Below are 14,670 nucleotides of genomic sequence, written 5' to 3' on the forward strand. Positions count from 1 at the left end.
TGATGAATATTTCTCTTGGTTTTGAACATGTACCCTATGCCTAAGAGCAGCTAAAGGATGTTTAAAATAAAAAATTCAGGCATGGCTAGCCACAGTACCTGAAAAAAAGTCACACTTGAGCTCAGTCGTATATGATTTCTGGCCTTGGTATTTCTCATGATAATTTGGGAAATAAAACAACGTTTTGCCCACCCAAACCCGAATGTAGCCAAAATGAAGAATGGTCCTCTAAATTAAAAATATTAATTTGGGAAGATTGTGTCACGGCAGAGGTTGAGGTGCTGTGCGGTGTTTCCCATGGAATTATTGTTGACTGGTCCCCTAAGGGGACATCTAGCATCAGTCAGCCCTCTTGTTGTGACATGGAGTCAATTAGGTGGTACGTAAAAAATAATGACAGTACTGAGTCAATGCGCACTGAGACAAACACCCCTATTGTTTGGAGCACTGGGGGCATAACAAAACCTAGGCCAAGAATGGTTTGGCCGACAATGGGAACTGAACAGAAAGAACTTTGGAAAATACGTATGGCCCTAAAACCAATTAAAAGTCTGGAAAGGAAACTATACTAGATCCTGCTCCAGTAATTCTTATTCATTCAAAATTGTAAAAAATAAAACTCTTTGGATACAGAGTTGTGTTAAACCCCCTTATCTTTTGGTGGTGGGAAAGTTACAGATTGATTTTATTAACTCCAAGGTAACACGCCGAAACTGTAAGCTATTTTCTTGTGTTAATGCTTCTATGTTTAATTCTCACAACTCTATACTATTAGTCAGAGCTTGAGAGGGAATCTGGCTACCTGTAAACCTGCCTCATCCCTGAGAAGCATCTCCCTCAGTGCATATTCTTACTGAAATTTTACCAAAGTTTCTAAAACACACTCGAAGATTTATTGTGACTTTAATTTTAGTTATTATGGCTGATTAATAACTTTAATTTTAGTTATTATTGCAACTTTAATTTTAGTTATTATGGCTGATTAGTATTACATTTAGTTATTATGACTGATTGCAGTCACGGCCACAGCAGCTGTGGCCAGAGAAATCTTGCACTCCTCCAGACAAACCGCTGAGTTTGTCAACAATTGGCAAAAAAAAACGCCGCTTTACTGTGGAATTCTCAAACAAAAATAGATCAGAATATAGCTAGCCAGATTAGTGATCTCAGGCAAGCAGTCCTCTGGCTAGGGGACAGAGTAGTTAGTTTAGAATATAGAACTCACTTACAGTGTGATTGGAATACTTCTGATTATTGTATTACTCCTCATCTTTACAATGAAACTGAGCATAATTGGGAAAAAATGAAGTGCGCCGGGAAGGGCATGCTGGAAACTTATCTTTGGATATAGCTGAATTAAAAGAGAAAGTTTTCCAGGCTTCTCAAGCGCATTTAACTTTAATTCTGGGAACAGACGTGCTTGAGGGAGCTGCTGACGGATTAGCAGCCCTAAATCCAGTGACCTGGGTAAAAAAACACTTGGAGGATCTCTGATTGCTGTTATGATTATGTTATTAATTTGCCTTATTTCTCTTTGTGTAGTCTACAGGTGCTGATTCTGAATCCTCCAAGAAATAGCTCACCAAAATAAAGCTGTGCTTGCTTCTCTAGCCTTGTTAAAAAAAAAAAAAAAGGTACACGTATTGGGAGGAGATCTTGACATGTGTGTTGGAGTATATGTTGTTTGCTGAGAGGTGATGGCAAGGAACACTGAACCATCCCCAGGCAGAAAACTGCTGGAATAGTAAGCAGTATGTACCCGTCATGCACTAGTTAAATCAGCTTCCAAACAGAGGAAATTTGACCTTGTCCCCATTGCTGACTCACAAAGAGTGTTTTCTAGCTTATTTCTATTTTAGCAGTGAACAGGCACTGTCTACATGTTTAGTCTATCTTTATTCTATGAAGAAACACTGAGCATCTGCTTATTAAAAATAATCACTTGTTCACAAAGAATAAATACGTGGGTCAGAGTCTGCCCTGGGCTGTCAGCTGGGAAACGCTGTCAGCCCCCTGACATCCCACTCTGATCCCACTTTTGCACTCTATCTTTGTTTCTGTTTCTCAATTCCTTCACCACCACCTGGGTTGGGGTCTCTTCGACCGAGCTGATCTTGGCAATGTCCACCACCCTCCAGTGCTCCAGACACAACTGTTCTCAAACACGCCTGGCATACTCCTCCGGGCACCCCTCTTCCTGGACTGCTCTCCTCTCAGCTGTCTGCTTGGCTCACCCTCTCACCTCCTCAGGTCTTGGCTCAAATCTCACCTTTCAATGACCTGTCCAACCTATTAAATGCAAATGTACCCATCTCTGATGTTCCTGATCTTCCTGGTACTCTATTTAAAATTTTTTCAATAGCACTTATTTCTTTCAGACGTTCTATATGTTGCTCCCATTTGTGATGTTCAGTGGCTACTGTCCCCACCCACATTGTTCCAGGTGAATTCCACAAGGCGGGGATGTTGGTTACGCTCATTGCCATACCCAAGCCCCTAACACAGGGCCTGGTGTGTAGGTTTTCAGAAAGTATCTGTTAAATGCATGGGTGGAGGATGGAGCATTTTCTTTCCGGCACAGCTGGGGAAAAAGAACCTAAGGCCCTCTACTCACCAGGCTTTCACATTCTCTTTAGTTCAGTTGGGAAATACTATTAAAAGGACCATTCTTGTAGCCTTGATGGTGGCCCCAGCACCTGGCAATCGAGAGGTCCTGGAAGTGCTCTGCCCAGGGAATGTCCCAGGAATATGCGCAGTCTGCAGGAGGCAGTGAACACGCTTGGCCTGGGGCCCATCTCAGGAGCCTTCAGATCTCCCTGGGACCTGTATAATAGAGTCCACAATCTTTGTCTGACGTCAAGGCTAGAGCTTTTGCAATCAGGATTCCACACATCTTCCAGCCTCATCCTCCTCCATTCCCTTTTCGTTTCCTGAACCTTCCCACTTCTATGCCTTTCCTCTTGTGGGCTCCCTCATGTAATTATGGTAATTTCCAGCCAGTTATTCCCTCATCCTTGTCTTATGACTGAATCCCACTTTCTCTGGGACACCACTGCTTGGTCACTCTGCCCTGTGCTTTGGATGGAGGTTGGGTGGAGCATGGGACATGAGCCAGTTACTGCCTTCACATTTCCCTGGTCATGTGATTTTTTTCGGGGCGGGCACATGACCCATGCAGAGCCTGTGAAGTGCGATGGGACTAGAACATGTGAGAAGAGAGGCATGAAACTGAAGCTGAGAGGGTCTGAGATCTGGAGCTACTCCTTCATCCACCCAAACTTCGGAAGATGAAGGAGGTAGCACATGTGAGTGAGCAGATCCCGAGGGCCTGTCTGAGCCTCAGAATCAAAGCACCTCTGAAGCTTGTCCCAATCTTGGACTCAACAGTTACATAAACCAATACATTCCTTTCAGGGTGGAGTCATGTCGTTTTGTTACTTGCAACCTAAAGATTCCTGACTGATATACTGTGCCCGAGTGCTTTTCTCTTCAGCTCTCTAACGCTTGGCATCCTCCCTGCTCCCTGACACGTCCACTGAGGAGGTTTTCCCCAGGGAGCTCGGTGCCCAAATGGCATCTCTCTTTCCCAAGCTTCTAAAGCACTCATTGCTCTTCCCACCTCATAGAACCACCTGGTGCAACCTGCCCACGTCCCACCACGTCTGCCCCGCACAATTGAACATGGAACTGGGCACACAGCAAGGGAAACTTTTAGGTGGATGGAATGGAGGGGAGGAGAACAGATGGCTGGGTGAATGTAAGCTCCATGAGAGCAGGGACTTTGCCATGCATAAACTCTGCATCCCCTGTGCTTCAACCGTTGCTCAGAGTGTAGTAGATTTTTTTGGAATGAATGGAAAAGTACTTTTTTTAAATGAATGGCTGATAGAGGATTGAGCAGGCAAGCAGTGTTCTGCTGCTGTTTTTTCTCTTCCCCTGAGTTTTCGATGTTTGATGTTCAGGTAACACAGCATACGTGTTACCTGCCCTCTGACAGTCTTTTGATGTTGCACAAGTTGCCCTTGTGCCTTCCCCATGCCCAATCTCTCTCAGCTCTGCCTTTAGTTCTCTCTCTTCAAGGCCCCAGTCCCCCACCATCAGGAAGGACTCTGAGTTTCCTAGTCCCCTGGGAAATGAAGCTCTAGATCTGAAGGTGGATATTTGTTTGAAGACACGGAGGATGAAATTCTACTTTAGAGCTCTGGAAATCTTGCCCCACAAGGAACTTCTGTTGGCGTGCCAGCCTGGCTGGTGAGATACAGCCTGAGCTGCACCAACAGGGTCTAGGTGCTCAGAGGTCCTGACTTTGTGCCCTGGATGCACAGATAGGATGTCTGGCAAGGGACACCCAGCAGGGCTTGTCACACCAGCATTGGTGGATTTGTGTGTGTTCATGTGTCTGTCTGGGAAATATGTGTGCATGTGTCTGTGTTGCTATGTGGGCTGTGCACAGTGTATATGGTTGTGTATGTGGAGAAGATGCAACTGTATCACTGTGTCTAAATAGGTCTGGCTATGTGCCTGCAAGTTTCCTATTTGTTCTTTTTTGAGATGACAGAGTCTTGCTGGAGTGCAGTGGCGTGATCTCAGCTCACCGCAATCTCTGCCTCCCAGGTTCAAGCTATTCCTTCACCTCAGCCTCCTGAGTAGATGGGATTATAGGCATGAACTAATTTTTGTATTTTCAGTACAGACAGGATTTCTCCATATTGGCCAGGTTGGTCTCGAACTTCTGAGCTCAAGTGATCTGCCCGCCTTGGCCTCCCAAAGTGCTGGAATTATAGGCGTGAACCACTCTGCCTGGTCCTATTTGTTTTTTCATGCCTTTCTCTGTGTATATGTGGGTGGGGACTTGCTGCAAAAGGCAGGCATGTAACAAGTCGTGCTCTAAAGCCTGTGTTCAATGGAGAGGGCAAGGGCTGGCTGTAGGCACCTCTTGTTCTCCGTCGCTGTTTTAGGTGCCATGTAGGTGACAGCAGCTCAGCAGCTCTCACTGCCCAGGCCAGGATAAAGCCCTCTCCACCCCAGCTTGACTTCCCGGCCTGGGCCTAGGTCCCACCTGTTGCTCTGTCTTCCCAGAGGCCTGACAAGCTCTGGCTCCCTGCCTGCACTGCTCAAACCTTTCCCAGGGGTCTCAGGAAAGCAACCAGAATTCTTCTGACCCTCAGGCTCTGCGGAAAGGTGGACTCTTCCTTAGGGCTGACCTAGGGGGAAGTGTAGAAATGGCTTTGCCTCCGGGCAGGGCTGCTGCCCACACTCAACGCCCTGAAATGTGACGTTTTGACTGCAGTTTTTCTCTTTGAGAAAAGCATCTCTTTTCTTTCCCAGGTGCCTGAAATCCATGGGAAGGCCATCCTTGATCTTGCTTTGTTATAAACTATCTTCAGAGATAATACATTTCGTGGGCTTTCCTTTGAGGTCCTGATGAGGAAAAGGATGAGAGGAAGAAAATATTTGGCATAGAAATGAGGAATTGGGGCAGAATGACGGGGTCAGGGCAGGTGGTAACTAGAGGCATCCTTGGAGGTCGCAGTCCTTCTCTTGCCTCAAGTTCTCTGCCAGGGTTGCCTTCAGCCGTCTTCATGCAGGGGGCAGAGAGCCACAGGGGCCATGGGGCCCTCCCCTGCTAGTACTCTGGGACTGGAGTGTGCGCAGGGATCCCAATGCCCCATGCCCTGTGGCTCTGGGCATGGGGCACTGGGCTCCCTGCGCACACTCCAATCCTGGGGTGCTCTTGCTTCCTGGGAGGGCTGTTGTGATGCTGGATATCCCTGACTGTGGGATGGTACAGTTGCATTCACCTCACACCTCACCTATTGAGGCTTCCCTCAGTCCCAAGCATCCCCTCTGGGGTTCTCAGGCCGGTCACAGGATCCATTAAGTTCCTATCTGCACACAGTCACTCCCAGTTGAGACCTTCTGGTCCTGACTCAGGGAACTCAGCCTCTCAGCCCCACCCCAGCCAATCCACAGGCCACGCTCCTGGTCCATATTCCCTTGGGTTTGGGAAAAAGAAAGGTCTAGGGAGGGCCAAGGAGGTGTGTGAAGTCTCTCTTCCTGCTTCCCCACAACCTCAGCCCCACTGTATGGGCACAGGGCCTGATTGGGCAGAGATGCCATTGGTACGTTTCCTATGGACAGTCTTATACCTTCCAGCCCCCTTCTCCTTCCATGCCCTCTACTCAACTCTTCTCCTGGTGCTCCTGGTCCTTGTAGAATAGGCTGGAATTTCTCAGCTTCCCCTAACCAGGCAGAGCTCTATCAAGCTCCAGGCAAACATCAGCATTTGGGGGCAGCTGACTCCAGAGAAAGACAGGCTCCAGCCCAGGGTCACACAGCTAGTTGGGGACAGATACCCACCCCAGCTCAGGCCCCTGCCTACTCTCCTGGCGGAGCAGAACAGGCAGCCTCAGGAGAAATGTGAGGCTTCCAGAGACGTCAGATAGAAGTAGCAGAGAGAAGCTCCACTGGCTGGTTGCTGGGTGGGGGGGTCCATGCAGCCTGGGCCCACCTCCTCTGAGACCCTCTACCCAGCTCCCACAGTCATTCTTCCTCCTGTCCCAGACCCCGCCAGGCCCTGCCATCAGCCAGCTGCAGCTATGACAGCCACCCCATCACCCTCTTGCAGCACTGGTAAGCGCGCTGGGAAGGGGGATTATCTTCATTTCATAGGCCGGAGGGCTGACGCCAGGAAATGATTTGAGGACAGGAAGCAAATTCGTCGAGACTGGAAGTCAGGTTTCTAACATTTAATCTCCACTTAGGGAATTGGAGGTCAGAAATGAATAAAACACCATGTCCCAGTAGGCTCCAGTCTGGGGATGTGGGCAGCAGGAGGAAACCAAGACACAGAAAGCAATGACACGTAGCAGATATGCTGTGATGCCAATGGTGCTGTGGGAGCTCCAGGGTTCGGAGGCCATTTCTGGCCAGAGGATGAGATGAGTGATATCCAGGAAGGGTTCCAGGAAGGAGTAGCTGGTACTGGGATGGGCAGGAAAAGCAATGCCTCTACTTTAGGGATGGTTTCACTGGAGAAAATTGACAAAGTTGAATTGCACTGGATTGAGAAGTTTGTAGGCCAACCGTGACAAAATTTAAACATCGGGTATGTGAAGGCAAGCGGGACCAACTGACAAAATTTTAATGTCATGCACGTGAAGTCAAAGGGGAACCAGAAGAGTAAAAGAGTGACAAACAGGAGTGCTTTTGGCAAAAGGTCTCTGGCAGCAGCGTAGAAGAGAAATGCAGAGGTCACAGGTATAAGAATGACAGTAGGAGAAGGGAAGAGGGGACACATTTCAGAGGCATCACATGGGGTTGTGCTGACAGCATGGGGGCCTGCTTGTATGAGGGTGAAAGAGGAGGAGGGAGTGAGGGGGTCTCTGGTATCTGCTTTGGGAGATGGGGTGAATGGTAGGGTTCTGAGCAGAGACAGCAGGGAAATCAGGAGGAGGAGTGGTTCAGGGAAGAGTCAGGGGCTCAGATGCCAAGTTCTGCATTGGCCAAGCTGAGTCAGAGGTGCTAGGAGACTCCCATGGGGGTCTGGAGGTCTGGGGGCAGGAGAAAGCTTTGAGTTCAGCAATGATCATGGAAACCAAGGGAGGGTTTGGATCACCCTGAGGTGGGGGAGACATGGGCACTGAGGAGGGATCTTGAATAATTCCTACATTAAAGGCATCTTGGCTGGGTGCAATGGCTCATGCCTGTAATCCCAGAGCTTTGGGAGGCTGAGGAGGGTGGATCACCTTAGGTCAGGAGGTCGAGACCAGCCTGGTCAACATGGTGAAACCTCATCTCTACTAAAAACGCAGAAACTAGCCGGGTAGGTGGTGCACACCTGTAGTCCCAGGTACTCAGGAGGCTGAGGCAGGAGAATTACCTGAACCCAGGAGGCAGAGGTTGCAGTGAGCCAAGATCACACCACTGTACTACAGCCTGAGCAATAGACCAAGACTTTGTCTCAAAAAAAAAAAAAAAAAACCAAACCAAACCAAAACAAAAGAAAATGCATCACTTCTCTAGACCTGTGCTATCCGATAGGGCACATACAGCCCTTGAGCACTTGGAATGTGGCTAGTCTGGGCTGAGAAGAGCTGCAAGAGAACAGTACATACTAGACGCTGAAGAAAGGCACAGGGCGAGACTCTGTCTCAAAACAAACAGGCAAAGCGCTGCTTGGTCTCCAGCCTGGCCTCACCCAGAACCTGGGTGCCTTCCTCCCTCATGGCCTGAATGGCTTCTGGGTGTTTCAGGAGGAACAAGAGCATCCAAAAAGAGGCAGGCCCTGTGTTTCCCTGGGAAAGGGAATGTAAAAACTATTTCGTTACAATCTTCGATCGTGATCATGCTGAAATGCCAATATTTTGGATATATTGGATTAAGTAAAGTATATTAAAAAAATGAATTGTTTCATTTTACTTTTAAAAAGTGTGTTTGCTGGGAAACTAAATTAGCTGGGTGAGGTGGACATACCTGTAATGCCAGTTACTCAGGAGGCTGAGGCAGGAGAATCGCTTGAACCCAGGAGGTGGAGGTTGCAGTGAGCAGCACCACTGCACTATAGTCTGAGGCACAGGGCGAGACTCTGTCTCAAAACAGACACCCCAAAGAACTCACTACACATGTGGCTTGTGTCATATTTCTATTGTATGGCACTGTTCTAGAACCTGAATTCCATAGGATGTGGAATAAGTGTTGCTGAAAAAAATAAAGCAAGGTGGGAGGTTGGAGGCTGACATTTGCAAGATGCCACGTTACTCACGTCTGGGAGGAACCAGGGTCTGTCCTACAGGACTTCTCAAGGCGGGCATCATCTCCCAAACCAAGCTGCCCACAGATGCTCCCCCTTCCACTGGACTTCCTGTGAGAGGACAGTTCAGCAGAACCCACTCTGAGAGATGGTATTTTAAAGAGGGACTGATAACCCTGTCAGATGAGTAGGCGGGGAGAGAGCGAGGACAGGGAGAACAGAGGTAGGGATTACGCAGAACTAGAGGCGGGGGTGGTCAGTGGGGGTTTGGGGCTGCAGAGGGGTGAAAAGAGGTGAAAGACCCAATTGAATCCCTCTGGCCAGTTTTGCAGCTGGCTTGGCCGAGCTCACGCTGTGGGACGCAGGCGGTAGCGGAAGCGCACGTCGTGGCTGGGCTGCATCATGCCAAAACCCCAGCGCTTCGGGTCCACGTGGGGTACTGGTGCATCAGGGTCCACCAACTCTAAGTCAAAGTGTGTGACCATAAGCAGGACAAAGAGCTTCACCTCACTGAGTGCAAAGAATCTCCCAGGGCAGATGGAAACGCCTGAACCCCAGGGCATGGTGTAGTGGCGGGTCTTCTTGCCTGCCTTGAAGAAGTCCACTTTCCGGCTGCCATCAGGGTTGAGGAAGCGATTGTACTTGAAGACAGTGGGCTCAGGGTGGATGTCAGGGTCCAAGTGCACGGAGAGGTAGGGAAAGAGGGCTAGGATGTCTCCATGGCGGATCAGATATTCCTGCCCACTGGCCATCTTCAGGGTATAGTCTTCATGAACCATCCTGAGGAGGGTGGGTGCAGCCCTTAGCCGCAGCGTCTCCTCCACCACACTGTCCAGGACTGTGGTGTGTTGCAGGGCACTGAGTTTGAAGGCAAAGGGCTGCTTGGTCTCCAGCCTGGCCTCACCCAGGACCTGGGTGGCTTCCTCCCTCACAGCCTGAATGGCTTCTGGGTATTTCAGGAGGAAAAAGAGCGTCCAAAAAGAGGCAGGCCCTGTGTTTCCCTGGGAGGCCCAGAGCATCATGAAGCTGAACTTGTCCTGCATCGCTGAGGGTACTCCCTGCTCCCTCAGAAACTGAAGCATGTTGCACAGCCAGTTGCTGATGCCATCCTTCTCCTGGGTGTGTCTCACAGAGAGCATCTTGTGAAAGAAACGCTGGAGTCGGCCCACTTCCAGCCGCTCCTGAGGCCACAGCAGGGAGTAGACAAACCTGGGGAAAAGAAGGTCAAACTTTCGGAACCCCTTGAATAACTTTCCTGCCTGTAGCAGGTCCTGCTCCTTGTCCTTCGTGTAGCCGAACAAGCTCAGGTATCCAGCTGTGAACAAGATGTAATAGCAGAATTCAAAGAGGCTGTCCTCATGCCAGCAACTGGCATCCAGACTCCGGCCTTTGGACTTCAGCATTACAAAGGACAGGCTGTCCAGCATGACCTCATTAAGATCCTTCAGGCCATCCCCCATCAGATGCTTCGTACTGGCTGAGTGTATCATCTCGTTGTCCCCTTGCACTGAATGGTATCCAAATACCTTCAGCACCAGTTTTTTTGCATATTCGACGAAGTCTAGTTTTCTCCGTGCATCCTTGAGGATGGGGCCAAAAGAGAGGGGGTCCATGACGAAGGTGAAGTACTGGCCCCCTAGCTGCACTGTGAACACATCTCCATGCTTGGTCCTCATGCGCTTCAGAAATTCAAACATATTCTTCCGGAAAGCCGTGGCATGGCCAAGCCAGGGCACGGTGCCCTTGTCCAGAGGGGGTTCCCAGGGCCTGCGTTGTCGAAGTATCCCTGGCAGGCACAGGTATCCTACAATGACCACCAGCAGAGCTCCCAGCACTGGACCCCAGAGCACCATGGTTATGCTCCTGCAGATTAAGCTGTTGACACACACTGTTCCCTAGGTGCCAGAGAGCTTTGGGAGGCCTTGGAAAGTCCAGGATGTAAAGGTCTGAGGACTTGGACCTTGCCCTGTGGCCGAGAGTTATGGTAATTAACACTAGGGAGACAGTATTTGGAAGCAGCAAAATGCTCCCTGTACGTAACAATTGGCTGCCTCTAGTCACGTGGGGGAGGAGGAAGTCACTAGGAGAGAGCTCAGAGAAAAGCCTCCAGCTATCACAGCTGCTCACTAGCTTCCTGCTTTGCTCTGACCTTCTCAGCTCTGGCACCTTCTCTCTAAGCCTGCCTTGAGCCCACTCCACCCCCATGGTTGACTAGTTATACCCTCATTTACTCATGCATTTATTTATTTGCCAGTTCATTCAGTAGAAATGCATCAAGCACTTACAAAATTTCACATCCACTCTTTCCTCATCCTTACAAGACTCCACAAATGCCTCCACTCCTAGTTGGCTCCCTTGGTCAAGTTACTTAACTTCACTGTGCCTCCATTCCTTCATCTGTGAAGCCTGTGAAGTGGGTATAATTATAGTGCCTCATAGGTGCTGTTGCAAGGCAAAAAGAGATAAAACCTGAAAAGCACTTAGAATAGTGCCTGGCTCATGTTAGTGCTCCATATATGGCTGTTAGTATCCTGAACCTTCTCTTTTACTTCTGCCTGCTTCCCTGGGCCCCATAGCAGCCCCATGCTTATCTCCTCATCCTTTTCCAAGTTTGTCTTCCTCTCTGGTCTCAAAGATGCTTGCCAAGGGGGCATGACCTGTCGAAGTCATGTCTGCTCCTACCTCCATGTGTAGAGTACACAGTCAAAGGCAAGTGAAGAATGAAAGTATGCCCTTCCATAAGAGCTCTGACTCCTAACCCAAAGAAAAGAGGTGTCAATGCTGAAGCTTTAGATGCTGAGAAGGCTATGCTGGTGGAGAGCGTGTGTCAACATGCTCTGGGAAATCAGAGATCTGGAGAATCCGATGGGGTTGCAGGAGGATTTTATTTAAAGTGATCACGGGCTCAGCAGAATTGCTTCCTAATTCTGAGCAAAGGACAAAGAAAATGGGGCATTTTTTATGCACCTAGGATGACGCAGCAGGTACAGACACCAGAACAAAGAAGGGTTAATTAGCTTGTGACATGTCTTGTGATGTACTTTACATTTGAAAAGTAGCATTTTGATAACCACATTGAGGGACTGTGTTAACTTCTCTTCCCAAGTCCACAAGGGGCGTGGTTTCAAAGGCAAGAAATTCCCGCTGTCATACCTCCATCCACCTCCCCTTCCAGGAGCCTAGAGTTCTTTGTCTAACTTTTGCATGCCCATGCTGGGTAGACTGCCCGGGTAAGCTTCCTTTGTTTAGAAAGCCTGCCAAAATCCTTGGAAGGAGGGGCTCTATTGCAAGTCAGGCAGCCAATCCAGCATCAGAGTCAAAGATCAGTAACTTCAGAGGGAGTTTGGAAAAGCTCCTCTCACTGGACGAGAATTTGAATGGGGCAGGAGAAACTCCGGGGTTAAAATCCCCCCTACTCTTTTACTTATACAGATTTCCCTCTCAAGGATCCCCTCCCGCGGCAGCATGGGAGCCCTCTCTTCATCTGTGAAGCCTGTGAAGTGGGTATAATTATATTTCTCTTTCTCTCTCTCTGCCTAATAAACCGCTTGTCTGCAAAGCTCTTTGGGTCCGACATTTGCTTGAACAGTATCACTATGCCTCAGGGTCTCCTACCCATTCTTGGGTGAGTGAGAGCCCAAGGACCTGGAAAAAACACATCTGATCAGGGAACAGTGAGCGCCTTTTGGGAGGCACCTGCAACCTGCTCTCATGCCCCAGTTATAACATTCTGCAGTTTCTATCTGCTCTGTGACTTTGCAGCTGGTCAGCAAGAAAAACAGGAATATCTAGATGCCTGGGAACTTTGCTGAGAATGTGGGGAGGATAGACATAGGTTAACTGATTTGCAGGAAGGCAGTTTAATATTCTACCTTAAACTGAGCTGGGGAGATATTACAACACACGACGCAGCAAAGTTTACTTTATTATATAGCAACTACAAATTATGAGGTTTTGTTTGACTATTACTGCTATCATTTAATTTTATTCTTTAGTATTAGTGTGAATGGATTCATCTGATGGGGCCCACAGAGCTTCCTAGATGAGGAGTCTTCAAGCAGAGGCTTCGCCCTCAGTCTCTGAGCCTCTCATGTGGAGACATCTCGCCTGCCCAACTGCTTTGCCTATACACTTCTCTGACAAGAAGACAGAATCCTGGAATTGTAAAATGTCAGAGACAATAGGGACCTTACTCAATCAATTCATTTCACAATGAGGATCTAGGTGCAGAATGCAGTGGGGACCCTCTCTGACAGCTGCCCTGGCTTGGGACCCTGAGATGTATCAGGGTCATTGACTAAGGGCTTTCTGAGACCTGTAAGGCCAGGTTCCTGCCAGCAGCTCAAGAACGAGGAAGCTGTACTGTTGATGCCAAGGTGTTAGGCAAGCAGCCTGGCCCACTGTTGCAATAGGCGAGGCTGAAACTCAATTAAATCAGTTCTGATAATCTCCAAATGACTCTTTAACTTCCTAACAACCTGAAAACAGTGACTTAGGCTCTTCAGACAAAACGGTATGGAACCTCCATATCCTCTCTGGGGTGAGCTTCCTTACCTATGAGCTTCCCCTTGGCAGGGAGTTGGAACTGTCCACACTCTGCTTCCCAGAATCACTCTTTAATTGCTCAGGGAAACCATAGTACTTGGTATCATCAACTCTCCTCATCCTTAGAATTCAGTCAGAAACTGTCTGTGGGCCAAATCCAATGAACTGAAACCTGTCCCCTAGTTTTTAATGAATGAATCCTTATTTCATATTCATTCTTACCTCATTCATTAACCCATGCTCATCCATTCATGCCCTCCTTCCTTGGAGAAGCCCCAACTATCCATTCACTAGATATTTATTGGGCACTAACTGGCAGAAATATTGCTAAGATCTGGGATTACAATCATGAATGAGATAGACACAGTCCCTGCCTCCTGCAGTTTATGGTCTCCGAGGTAGTTATACACGTATTTCTCATTTTACTGTGCTTTGCTTCATTGCACCTCACAGATACTGTGTTTTTGACAAATTGAGGGTTTGTGGCAACCTTGCATTGAGCAAGTCTGTTGGTGCCATTTTTCCAGCAGTATGTGCTCGCTTTGTGTCTCTGTGTCACATTTTGTAATTCTCATAATATTTCAAATTTTTTCATTGTTATCATTATAGCTATTATGGTGATCTGTTAGTACTGTAATTGTTTTGGGGCACCATGAACTGGGCCCATATATGATGCAAACTTAATTGGTAAATGTTGTGTGTTTTCTGACTGTTCCACTGACCAGCTGTTCTCCTCTCTGTCTATTGCTTCTTGGGCTTTCCTATTTCCTGAGACACCGAAATGTGGAAATTAGGCCAATTAATAACCCTACAATGGCATCGAAGTGTTCAAATGAAAGGAAGAGCTGTACTTTAAATCACTTTAAATTTCACTTTAAGTCACAAGCTAGAAATGATTAAGCTTAGTGAGGAAGGCCAAGATAGGCTGAAACCTAAGTTTGTTGCATTGTACGGTTATCCAAGTTGTAAATGTAAAAGAAAAGTTCTTGAAGGAAATTAGAAGTGTTGCTCTAGTGAAAACATAAATACAAGAAAAACAGCTTTATTGCTGATGTGAAGAAAGTTTTAGTGGCCTGCATAGATCAAACCAGCTACAATATTCCCTTAGCCAAAGCCTAATCCAGAGCAAGGTCTTAACTCTCCTCACTTCTATGAAGGCTGGAAGTGATGAGGAAGCAGCTGGAGAAAAGCTTGAAGGTAGCAGAGGTTCGTTCATGAGGATTAAGGAAAGAAGCCATCTCTGCAACATAGAAGTGCAAGATGGAGCAGCAAGTGTTGATGAAGAAGCTGCAGAAGCAATCCAAAAGAAGTAGCTAAGATAATTGATGGAGGTGGCTACACTAAACAACAGATTTTTAATGTAGCTCAAATAG

General features: G+C 47.9%; 1 protein-coding gene across 1 annotated transcript; it reads right to left on the minus strand.

Moving 5' to 3' along the window:
* Positions 1-6,717: 6,717 nt before the first annotated feature.
* Positions 6,718-10,735, minus strand: CYP8B1 (cytochrome P450 family 8 subfamily B member 1). Its single transcript, XM_002758444.6, has one exon. It carries the CDS (start codon positions 10,603-10,605, stop codon positions 9,100-9,102), a length of 1,506 nt encoding a protein of 501 aa, XP_002758490.2. The 5' UTR covers positions 10,606-10,735; the 3' UTR covers positions 6,718-9,099.
* Positions 10,736-14,670: the final 3,935 nt, after the last annotated feature.

Source organism: Callithrix jacchus, chromosome 15, assembly GCF_049354715.1.
Source record: "Callithrix jacchus isolate 240 chromosome 15, calJac240_pri, whole genome shotgun sequence".
NCBI lineage: Eukaryota > Metazoa > Chordata > Mammalia > Primates > Cebidae > Callithrix > Callithrix jacchus.